The sequence below is a fragment of the Osmerus mordax genome, chromosome 5 (assembly GCF_038355195.1).
Source record: "Osmerus mordax isolate fOsmMor3 chromosome 5, fOsmMor3.pri, whole genome shotgun sequence".
Taxonomy (NCBI): Eukaryota; Metazoa; Chordata; class Actinopteri; order Osmeriformes; family Osmeridae; genus Osmerus; species Osmerus mordax.
Genome location: NC_090054.1, coordinates 18686766 through 18699265, shown reverse-complemented (window position 1 = coordinate 18699265; position 12500 = coordinate 18686766). Strand labels below are relative to the sequence as shown.

General features: G+C 49.4%; 1 protein-coding gene across 1 annotated transcript in view; it reads right to left on the bottom strand.

Annotated features, from left to right (window-relative positions):
• LOC136942753 (pro-neuregulin-3, membrane-bound isoform) overlaps positions 1–12500 on the bottom strand; it is a 160963-nt gene that overhangs the window by 64726 nt on the left and 83737 nt on the right. Inside the window, exon 2 of the mRNA XM_067235724.1 lies at positions 5275–5404. Coding sequence (XP_067091825.1) covers positions 5275–5404 — 130 coding nt within the window. The remainder of the gene's footprint in view (positions 1–5274; positions 5405–12500) is intronic.

Sequence of the window (12500 nt, the reverse complement as noted above, 5' to 3'; positions counted from 1 at the left end):
ACAAACACACACACACACACGCACACACAAACACACACACAAGCACACACACACGCACACATTCTCCTTCCCACATCCCTTAACCCCTCCTCTCTTCCTCTCCTTCCCACATCCCTTTCGTCATAGACGGCAGCAGGCAGGCTGTTTATCAGGACATGGACAGTAACGGGGGGATAACTACTGGAAGCAGTTCTTCAGTGCACAGCCTCCACCCTGCCTCCACCCTGCCTCCACCCTCCCTCCACCCAGCCTCCACCCAGCCTCCACCCCGCCTCATCCCAGCCTCCACCCAGCCTCAACCCTGCCTCCACCCAGCCTCCACCCAGCCTCCACCCAGCCTCCACCTTGCCTCATCCCAGCCTCCACCCAGCCTCCACCCAGCCTCGACCCAGCCTCCACCCAGCCTCCACCCTGCCTCCACCCTGCCTCCACCCTGCCTCCACCAGCCTCCACCCAGCCTCCACCCTGCCTCGACCCAGCCTCCACCCTGCCTCCACCCAGCCTCCACCCTGCCTCCACCCAGCCTCCACCCAGCATCCCAACAAGCCTCCACCCTGCTACTGATCAACATACAACATGCCAGGCCATGCCTCCAAAGATATGTTCACAGACATGTTGAATGCACTACAGCGTCCCAAACAGTGCAGATAACTGCTACGCCTGTCCTCTCCTAATATTTGAGCATGAGAACCAACACACAGCCTTCCATTATGCCCGGTCCACTAATTAGATAGAGAGCACTCACAAATACAAAAGACTTGGCTTTCAGAACCACAGTGATGCTCATCAGTAAATAAATGGGACGCTACGCGGCTCGGCTTTGGCTGTTTTAATTGGAAATGCCTTGCTATTTATCAAACCTTGTGAGCTAATGCAATTGTGCAATTATCTTGTTAAATCATATTAATTACAAGTAACAATGGAGTCAACACTAATCAATTGGAACTTGAAGAGGTGGGGAAATTGCGTTCTGACAGAACCTTCAGCCATGAACTGGGCCAGGACTGGAGATACACACGGATCTTAATCTCAGCTAATCAGGTAAAATCATTACCCTGGGTGGACTGGACGTGTGGGGAGGGGGTCTGTGTGTGTGTGTGGGAGAGGTGTGTTTGATCTCTTTCTCCCATCGTACCAACACTAGTTACTGGGTGTCTCTGTTAGTCTCTAAGCTCTGTGTGACCAAGCCCAAATATAGCACACACACACCAACACACATGTTGAGTGTATTGGACTGTACAGATATAAACAGTTTTATACTGTACAGTATACAGATAGCTCTCTATCTAAATAGGGGTCGGGGCATGATGGAAGGCTGGTTGTTGGTTGTCGTGCTCAAACACTGGGAGGAAGAAGTCATCTACAGGAAGTCATCTACAGGAAGTCATCTACAGGAAGTCATATACAGGAAGTCATCTACAGGAAGTCATCTACAGGAAGCCATCTACAGCGCCTTCACTGACTGGCTGCTATATTTACACTCACATCTGTCCGATTTTCTTTGTCACCTCGACAGCCTTCGTCCTGCATCCACAGTCTTCATTACTGTCCATGAGAGCTTGGGCAAACCCCCACTGATACGCAATCAATTTCACACTCAGATAGAGAGCGATCGAGACAGAGAAAGAGGTGAGACAAAGACATAGAGAGGGTAGATTATTTAAAAAAGGTTTTTTGGAGAATATGTGTAAGAACATGGGCTCGAATTGCTATTTAATCCATAAATTTATTTGATCTGCACACGTTTTGAAACAACCACGACCACATACATGTGCAATGCGTTCAATCTGGCCAACATCACAAACACACGCCCATCCCCTGGGCTGCTAATGTCAAGGTTGACTACAGGTAATCCCCGCATGTCCAAAACAATACACCTAATACACTTCTCTGTGTGGCTGACATATACTTGAGGTAAGCTGCGGTGGGGGAAATCTTGGGCAGTCCGAGGGGAAATCCACATGGAAATGGGCCATAAGATGAGGAGGCAGAAAGGAAAACGGGAATCTAATTTGTTTTCGTGTCTATAGCAACAGCGAGTGCAGGGTGGCAACATACAATGTGGTCTGGTCTCATCCTCCCTGAACACTCCAATACCAGGGTTGAAAGAGGGCAAAGAAATGACCCAGATGCCATCACAATATACATTTAACATCGTTCTGTTGTCTACTTGTATCGAGAAAAACTCAAGGTGTCGTACATCCATGTATATTCTCCATGATCCTACAGCGAGAATAAAGCACACTGCAGCTGGTTCATGTATTCAGGTAAGACCAGCCCCTCTCCACATGGCCCCGCACTGGGGACAGGGTTGTGTGTGTGTGTGTGTGTGTGTGTGTGTGTGTGTGTGTGTGTGTGTGTCAGCTTCCAAGCCCCCAGCCTTAGTAACAATGGCAGGGGCTTTGCCTGGATATCAGTTCCTCTTTCCAACCTGCACTGCTGCAGAGTGACACATGGGATTGCCTTTCTGTTGCTTTTCCACCTCGGCAGGGGCGAGGCTTAGCGTGTCACTAACTAGAAGTCAGCCCTTCCAGTGGAAAACACAGAAATCCAATTGCTCCGGCCCCCTAAAGATAGTCTAAATAAACATGACCGTGCTCTCCAGTCCTGGATGTATGACTAGACTGTGTGCATGTGTGTGTTGCGTTATTCAAGCACACAGTACATCTTACTCCACAAAACACCAAAGGTAGAAAGATTAAAAAAAGGATTAAGAGGTACAGAGGGCAGTCCAAACATGGTGCAGGTAAAAATTTCCTATAAATACATTTGAATCAATGACATGCATTTTCATTGGGAAACATGATTACATTCAGATCTGCCCGAAAATCAAACGTTGAGCAAAGATTCAAGCATGGTCATAGCGTCGTGGTCCTGGGCCCACATGCCCGTTCTCTTTACAGAGACAACGTTTTCTCAGCAAGCCAACTCATTTAGTGGTTAGATGAACACGGTTGATGTGATAGGCTGCTACGTTGCCTAAAGCCTTGTGATCTCCTCGTTTCTGTCCCGAGAGGACTGTCGTTCATGACTCACTCTGAGAACATCCCCTCTGGTTGGATAAACAGAAGCATTGTATGGTAACAATCATAAACGGAGGACCGGGAGACATTTTCAGCTCTTTTTATGGCTGGGATGAACATGAGGCTGATGCATGAGTTATGATTCCAGAGGAAAATCATTAGGTGAAGGTTCATCTGCAGATGAACAGTACATGGTGCATTCGGAAGGCCAAACAACGGTATCAATTTTTCCCCAGTTAATGAAAGAATTGATCACACTTTGGCAAAGTTGATCTGTCTACATTTTGTGTAAACACAAAATTGAATTAGATTCCTATCGATCCTAGGCTTTCTTGTGAAATTTATCATTCATTGTTGATGAGAACAAATTCCGTTTTTCAAAAGGTCAATAGAAAACAATTTTGATTACTTTTTTCTTCTCCATCGCAGCATTCACTTCCTCGTAAAGTGAGGTGTACCTCAATAACAACACATTTATCTACCTGCTACAAAGTATCCATGGCAAGAATGTGGACTATCAATCATGTGGGGTGGGTCAAGCTCAGTGGTTAGAGCATGTGAGAGCACATCAAAAGTTTGCAGGTTCAAACCCCGCCCGGATCGTACGTTGCTTTGGATAAAAACAACTTAAGAAATACATGATCATTATTATGTCTGAGATCAACCACCCAGCCAATAGTAAATGCCCCCAGGCTCATAGCAGGAAGTATCAGTATCAAGAATCAGTATGAGTTTTGATTGAGGCACACTACATCTAGGTATAGATCTAATAATACTGAATCCCAGTAATGTAGATCTACATACAAGCCAGAGAGGGAGAACAAGTCGCTTTGAGAAAAACGTCAAACCCCCAATGCATGAATCTGTTCCTGATCAACACAAAGCTCAGGAAGGAGACAAGTGTTTTACACCTATTTTCATGTCCTCGCTCTCTCTAACAGCCAGTCAGTATGTTCAAGGCCAAAACAGCCCTCTCGCCAAACCTCATGTAGCCTTCACACACTCCCATCCAGTACTTGCAGACAGCGTTGGCATAGCAACAGGAGGAGGAAAGGAGAAGCCCCCCCCCCCTTTCCTCCTAACACACACACGCACACACACACACGCACACACACACACACACACTCCCACCCAGCCAACCCAGCCATCCTCCCACACCTGTTCTTCCTCTCTTCTCCCTCTACAGAGAGTCTCCTGTGTTCTGTAGCTTCCCTCGAGGAGCCATGGCAACCCGACACGGTGAAAGCCTGACGTGTCCGTGCGGACTCAGTGCCTTAACGTGTGGCGTGTTCTCTCACACTGACTTCCGTGTTTCGTGCGTCTGTGCTGAATTCTGCACGGGAAAAATCTGTCCCCAGACCTGCGTGTGACAGGGTTTATCCAGACCCAGTTGGCTCTGAGCTGGAGCCACGGAGCGTTTTCGAACCGTCGGGGTCCAAAGTGACCCGGGCCTCTCAGGAGAGCTCAGCGGCAACATAACAGGCGCTTTGAAAAGCGGGGCAGCGTGGAAGTCCTCCGGTTATATTTTGGAAGGAGTTTGTTCTGGGACTTAATTAGGAGGCGCCCAGCGTTTTGAGAGGGCTAAGTGCCTCCGAGCTGCACTCTAATAAGTAGGACGACTAACACAGCTCCCTCAATTACCTCTGTTCAAATGGGGACGATCGGCCCCTGTTTTTTTTTTTGGCTCATCCGTTCCGATTATTTACTTATTCATTGATGTGCTCCTTGGGTAACACAAGGGTGGGTAACTCGGGAGAAGCCTGCTATTTTACATCCATCATCTGCGCCAGGTTGCTGAGTTAAGCTCTGCAGCACAGTGCAGTAGCTCAGGCATAGCTGTGCACTCCAACCGCTGGAGGCCCGGAAGATTCTGGTTTCAAGCCTCGACTATATGGAGATGTTGGGACTGATCACCATCACCTGGGTAGCTCAGACACAAAGCTGCAGCGGGCTGTCACTAGGAATTGGACCAGAGAAGGACCCTAGCTGTCGAGGCAGGTGAACCTGCATGGCGCCACAGGAAGGCGTTTAAGCTACAGCTCTCCCGGAGACCTGTAAAACAAATACTCAAGTCTCTAGAAATCAGTCTCAAGGCCAAAAAACCGTCGAGGTAATCTTCACCCCGTTTATTTCAGGAAGCACAGCCGTGTCTGCTGGCAGGCCAGGACGGACCTGGACAGCACGTGGGCCTTGCGGTGCGGGATGTGGCGGCAGGCCCGGCCGTGAGGATGGGCCGCGGATCGGAGCTTACCTGCAGTGCTTGTGAGGGCCGCTCAGAGTCTCGATGACGAAGCATTCTCCGTCGTTCAGGCAGTACGCCAGGTCCCTCTCGTGGCACGGCTTGAAGTGCTCCGAGCGCAGAGGGGGGACGGTGGGAGCCGCTGCAGGGAAGGGGGGGGGGGGGGGGGAGGAGAGGGGGAGGGGGGGAAAGAGACGTTAATTAAGGCACGAGAAAAAGCAACCAGCACAAGGAAACGGGATCAGCGATTTGCACCAAACGCATCAACTACGCCCACGACCGTGTTTCAAAACAGTCATCAACATCACCTTGCCTAGAATGTACATGTCAACAAATTACAGTGCATCCATGGTCAGTCACACACGTATAAAAAACTCCAAAACGTTTTCCCAGATGAAAACCAGGCTGACATCACAACCCGAGCCCCATAGACACTCCCTGTCCTCAGTTCCTGGTTCTGCGTGTGGAACTGCATGTCATCTCCCAACAGGCTATTACTCTCTCCTCAAGGTTCCATTATGGGCGAACGAGAATGAGCTGTCGTACGCTGTGTTGAGGCTAATACAGCCGCCTCTGTGTTTGTTTAGCCGGTGCTACGTCACCAACTGGAAGATGAATGAGGGATGGGTAATAATCTGTCTGGCTGTGATTAATATCGTCAAAGAGGTACACAACAGTTTGGGTAACTTGACTCCCCTGTCTCTCTGAGGGTGATTAATATCTCCAGGACTAGCGTTGCCTCCAAAAGGTCTGTGGGGGGGGAAGTCAACTTTGCAGATGTGGCCTGGTTTAGTGACGCACTCCTGTGATGACGCACACTAGAGCAATGAGAGTTCACTTCCAAAGTTGAACGTTTGCAGTATGAACCCAAGGATGGCGGTCGGATGTTTGGGCTCAGAATGCTTGCCACTCAGATGAGAAACCCAGAATGAGCACTTAACGTATGCTAGCTAATAATTGTAGTCAGAGAGTCAGATGGCTGAGTGGTGAGGGAGTCGGGCCAGGTAACATGAGGGGGAACAGTTAAGATGTGGAGCTGAACTGAGACGATGTTGCAGCTAATGAAGTTGAAAACAGCGATAATCAGGCCAGATGCCTGAGGTCATCCAAACCATGCTTCTGGATTGCATATGAGAACCCGCAGGATGTTTGTGTGAGGATTGGCGTGTGTGTTGTGGGAACCACTGAGGAGAATCGAGGTGAGCCGCATATTTTTTACATTTTACATTTTTTGTCATTTAGCAGACGCTCTTATCCAAAGCGACTTACAGTAAGTACAGGGACTAACCCCCGAGGCAAGTAGGGTGAAGTGCCTTGCCCAAGGACACAACGTCAGTTGGCATGACCGGGAATCGAACTGGCAACCTTCGGATTACTAGCCCGATTCCCTCACCGCTCAGCCACCTGACTCCCATATAAGTGTGTGTGTGTTTAATTCGGTATTACAGTACAGGCTAAAGCCTATCCTGACAGTCTCCTATCAGAGGACATTCCCACGTTTCAAGGACAGCACGCATCTCAGAAGGGAGTCTCTGCACACACGACGGTGGCTGCACACCTCCTCTGTGACACTGGGCTGTTTACACAGAGTCTGGGAGCTGTTAGAGACTATTAACAACGTTGTGTCTCCTCAGGTGAGAAACAGACCTTTACTTTCTGGGCCACCTCTCCCAGGACCAACTCTCTTTATATCGCTATCTTTCTCTCTCTCTCTGTCTCACTCCCTACATCTCTCTCCATGTCTTTCTTCGTTTCTCTCCACAAATCTCACTCTATGTCTCTTTTTCTCTGCCTTTCCCTCTCTTTCTCCCCCTCTCTATGTCCTTATCTCCCTCCCTCCCTCTCCTCTTCTCTCTCTCTGAGTGTGCTGGTGTTGTGCATGGTGGTGTTATAGGAGGTTAAGGGATGAAGTTCCCGTGGGCAAGCCGGTAATGGCGTCCTTCTGTAGTACCGTTCCCCCAGAGTGCCTTGCAGGCTGACTGATAGCGAAGGTCGTCGGCCATCGATCGCACCACGAGCGACATCCAGCACGACACAGAAGGAGGACAGGGAGAACGAGAAGAAATCTAAACTGACAGAGGGGTCCTGTGGCGTGACACTTAGTGTTTGGAACGGGGAGCGGTGGTCGTTGTGGTATCCACAAGTACGCCAGACATCAAAGTTCCATCCAGGCGTCAGAATGCATTAGCGAGACAACACATTGCAAGGACTGTAGCGGAATTACTCACACACGGTACGTTAAACAAAGCCATTCTCCGTCTTTCTGAAAGGCTTTCTTAGTGAAAAGTATTTACAGTAATTGCCCTCTCTGGCCCATTTGTAGACCTTGCATCATTAGGGAGGATGCACTTCTGTGTGGGTAGTATCTGCATAGCTGTTGTTGTAGTTGTAGGGTCCTTGGTTGTGCTGGGTCGGAACAAACACAGCTGATGTGTTCCCTGTTCAACAGTTCCGCCCCTCGCTTCTCCTTGGCCCTGCTGTGCACCTTAGACAACACAATCCCTTTTTATACCTTGCATGATGCCATTAGCTAGATAGTCTCAAAACAGTGTTTTGAGTTTAAAAACGAATAATTGGCTTTCCAAATAACTTTTAATGGACTTGTTTTCTTCTTTCTTTTTGTATTATTACTTCCCCAGTCCCCATGAAGCCCACACACACCACAACATCCCTGCAGTCACCCTGACAGGGGTCACTGGCAATTTCCTGCTTCTAAAGGAAGGGCATGCCACCTACCCTTCCAAGCAGGAAGTGTCCCTCTGCTGTTTCCTGAGAGGCAACAATACAACTGCATCTCCTTGGGGACAAAGGGCAGGTCACAATTGGTAGCTCTAAGCAGGTGTGTGCATGTGTGTGAGTGTGTATGTGTGTGTCTGTGTGTGTGTGTATGTTTATGTGTGTGTGTGTGTGTGTGTCCACCCTACAGCCATTCTCGTCCACTATTCCCCATTCAGCCGCTCCCATCACATCTTGTGTGTGTCTGTGTGTTTGAGGAAGTGCCACAGATGGACAAATTAAACGCTAAAAGCAGGAATTTGTTTTCAGGAATCAAACAAGGCCAATTTTCTTTCTTCAGAAGAGTGGGGAAAAAACATGGGGCGCACACACACACACACACACACACAAAGACACACACACAAATAGGCACAACAGTGAGGTCTGCTAAAAACATTGAAGTACCTCCTTAAAGCCTATCTCTCTACTTCAGTAATCACTCTCCTGTCCTGTCATAATGTAGAAACCAAAGCAACAGAGAGCTGCTCCTGCATGCAGTGGAGGCGGGGTCTATCCATGGCATGACTGCCCACATGCTCCTGTAAAGACACCAGCCAACCTTCCATCCTGCTGAAAGCTCCATCCTTCCACCCATCCTGCTGAAAGCTCTTCTACAGGAACCGGTGCTCATTAACCGGGAGCTCCTGCATTTCAGAGAACCTGATGGAAGTCTCTCTCTCTCTCTCTCTCTGTCTCTCTCTCTCTCTCTCTCTCTCTCTCTGTTTCTCTGTCTCTCTCCTTTTCAACCTGCACACTTCCTGAGCACTCTATATTCAGATCAATGTTAGCTTGGCTGCCTGGTAAAGCTGGTCGATGAAAAACAAGAAAGAGAGAGGGGAAAAGAGAGAGGAGAGGGCAGGGGGTGAACAGGATTTTGGGAAATATGGCACCGCGCTGACCAAGGGTACCCTGGCTTTAGATTGCCCAAAGGCTATGTTTGAGTGGGTTTGTGTTTGTGTGTGTTTGTGCATACGTGTGGGAGTGTGTGGGTGTGCGTTTGTGTGTGTTGACAAACCAAAGCAGTCATGCAAAACCCTGGTTTACTGCATTGCAGAGGCTTGTGTACGAACATGATGAGGATATGTGTGAACAGGCATATCTTCCTTCAGCAGCACAGCAACGCAGAATAAATCATACTTAGACAGGCGATACATTAAGCCCCCTATATGTAGTTCACTGTATGTATTGTGTACACCATTCGTTATGATGAACTACCCACACAAATACAGTATGCAAAGATATGTTAGCATTAAAATGGTACCATTAGCGAGTGATAATGAGCTGACAAACCCTCTCTGTACACTGCCACTCAGCACACATCACTCAGCTCGGAGTGTGTGTACTGTTCATGTATGTCTACACCATCTCTAGGCCAAAACACCAGGTCCAAGTAGAAGATTCCTATTGGTGGGATTCCAGTGGAAAAGGACCAGGCGTTCCTTCAAATCTGGCTGCCCCCCTGACGAAGGCTTGATGCCAAAAACACGCCAGTTTGTTTTGAGATTCAACACGACCATGCTGCGACAATCAAGTCATTTGACTCGTTTGAAAAGAGTGCCTCGGAGCTTTCTCGCATTTTCAGCACACACCTCGTAGCGTCTGCTGCACCTCACACCCCGGTCCAGAGCCCCTAACCCCACACCCTCTCCCTCTGTGCCATTCAGTACCACACATCAAGCGCGCATAGGCCAGTGTTCATCGGCCAGCCTGTCTGCTAATGCCACTATATCTATGCCGGGCGTGAGTTCTGCTATCTAGCCGCTCTGTCACACACAGGCTGCCTCAGCGCTCCGTGGATCCGGGCCGGGGTGAGAGTTTAACTCTGGATGTTATCACACAGCTTCTCCAGTCTGGTCCTCTGGTGCTCCCTGGTGCTCCCTGGGCCTTAGGGCGACACACCCAGCCACGCGTCAGGGGCAAACACATCTCTCACATGCCACGTTGAGTCCGGTCGACGGCGACGACGGTGAGAGGATGGAGAAAGGGAGGGGGTGGAGAGGAAGTGAGGGAGGCCAGGGAGAAGGAGGAGAACGACAGGGACAATATGAAGAAGGAAATAGAGAGCTAGCAGAAGAGGGGTGGAAAGGAGTTGGAGACAGAGTGAGAGTAGAAGGGTTATTGTTCCGTGAGAATAGGTTTTTGATGACGTAAAGGAAATCGATGAGAATCGTTAAGATGTGTGCGTGTGTCCGTGCAAGTGCTGTTAAAACCTTATGGATAGAATAGTCAAGTCTACTTTTACAATAACAGAAAAAAAAAAACCTGCGTCAATGTCAATGCACTTATATAATCAATGAAATCTACCATTTTACATTCAAAGCTTCCCAATGAAAGCCAGTGACGCAGACATAAAGGATTCAGCCTCTACTTCACAGGGGCATATATCAAGGTGAGTGTGCAAGCTGACTGGAGTCTGAAAGCCTACAGTATGCCTGGTTCTGTGGGAATAACTTTCATGTTTGACCAGTTTGTATGAGTGTAACAGGCCTCTGTTTGAACTGTCTGTGTCTCCCTCCCCCATTCTTCCTCTGCCCCCATTTCTCCATATCTCTCTCTCTCTTTCTATCTCCAATCTCACCCTTTCTGTCACCCCCCCCCCACACACACACACTCATCCACCCCACACACACTCAAACAAACACACAATCAGAATTTCAAAATCGATTCGCCAGTTTTCTCCTGCCACCCCCCCTCCCACGAAACAGAGTGTGAGTTTCTTAATTAGGCTCAAGAGGAAGTTATTACTTTTGGGACAGGCTCAATTGTCTTCACTCCGCAGCATCAATGGCTCTGGGCTCCTAATCATGCCACAGATAGGAAGAAAGGAAGGAAGAGGGAAAAAGAGAGAGAGAGAGACTTGTAATGTTACTATTCGCCCAATCATCATCTAGATACGTCTATCAAAATGAAGACAGATCAGTAACCCCATTATATTGTCAAACGTCCAATAGACAATCTGGGGTGCGTGTGTGTGTGCATGTGTGTGCTTGTGCGTGTGTGTGTGCATGCGTGTGCGTGCATGTGTGTGCTTGTGCGTGTGTGTGTATGTGTGCTTGTACGTGTGTGTGCGTGTGTGTGTATGTGTGCATGTGTGTGCTTGTGCGTGTGTGTGAGCATGCCTGTGTGTGTGTGTGTGTGTGTGTGAGCATGCCTGTGTGTGTGTGTGTGTGTGTGTGTGTGAGCGCCTGTGTGTGTGTGTGTGTGTGGGGGGGGGGGGTCTCAGGGGAGTGAGGGCTGAGGGAGAGCGGCCTCCTGATGAGAGGAGGAGACAGTGACTGGGCGGCAGCTTTAATATGCATTAACCTTCCTGACACACTGTCTGCGGGGGGCACTCACTGACCAGAATACTGATTGGGCCACAGGAGGGGTGAGGCTGGGATGCTCACTTCTGATTGGATGGAAGAAGTGAGCAGTGAACTCTGGCCGGCAGAGTTACTGCGTGTAGACATTGTGTCGGAAAACAGAGAGAGATAGAGAGAGGGTGGGAGAAAGAGAGAGAGGGTGGGAGAGAGAGAGTGGGAGAGAGAGAGCAAGAGAGAGAGAGTGGGAGAGAGAGAGCAAGAGAGAGAGAGAGAGAGAGAGAGGGTGGAAGAGAGAGAGAGAGAGAGAGAGAGAGAGAGAGAGAGAGAGAGAGAGAGAGAGAGAGAGAGCTAGGACAGAGAGGGTGGGAGGGACTTGTGTGTAATGCAGAGCCCTGATGTGCATTAGTCGAGTTTGTTTGCACAGAGCCAAACCCCCAGCAGCATCATATTTAGGGCATCAGTTTGGCTTTGGGGCTCGGAATCTATTATTTCCAACATGTTGAGTTCAGAATCATGTAAGACAAAACAAAAACAACTGTGAAGGAATCTAGTTCTTGTGGGACTGGAAATGCATTGACACCAGTCTCCAACCAAGCATACAAATCCGTGGCCTACAGGCCCCAGACAAGACAGCAAACTCAATTCCCATCCTCAGTCACGCAGCCACAGAGTATTGTAATAAGCCAGACGCCTACCAAGCATATTGGAATTTGTCCTCACAGGGATTGGAGGTACGGGAGGATGAGTGAAGGGGATGGTGGAGGAGGGGGGGTTGGGGGTACGGGAGGGGGGGAGGATGGTGGAGAATTGGGGAGGGGGGAGTGGAGAGGAGGGGGTGGGAGGGGGGGTTGGGGGTACTGGAGGGGGGGAGGATGGTGGAGTATTGGGGAGGGGGGAGTGGAGAGGAGGGGGTGGGAGGGGGGGAGAGAGGGGGGATTGCTGGATCTCCTCCCTTGATCTCTCCCTTCCTCTCAGCCCGTCTCTCACAGCAGGACTCCAGCTTAGCAATGACAGAGAATTATAAATCTGAGACAGGAAAAGCACAGAGATACACACACGCGCACGCACGCACGGACACACACATACACAGGCCCACGCACACACGCACGGACACACACACACGCACACCATCTCCAAGGAACCAACAACGCCGTTTCAACA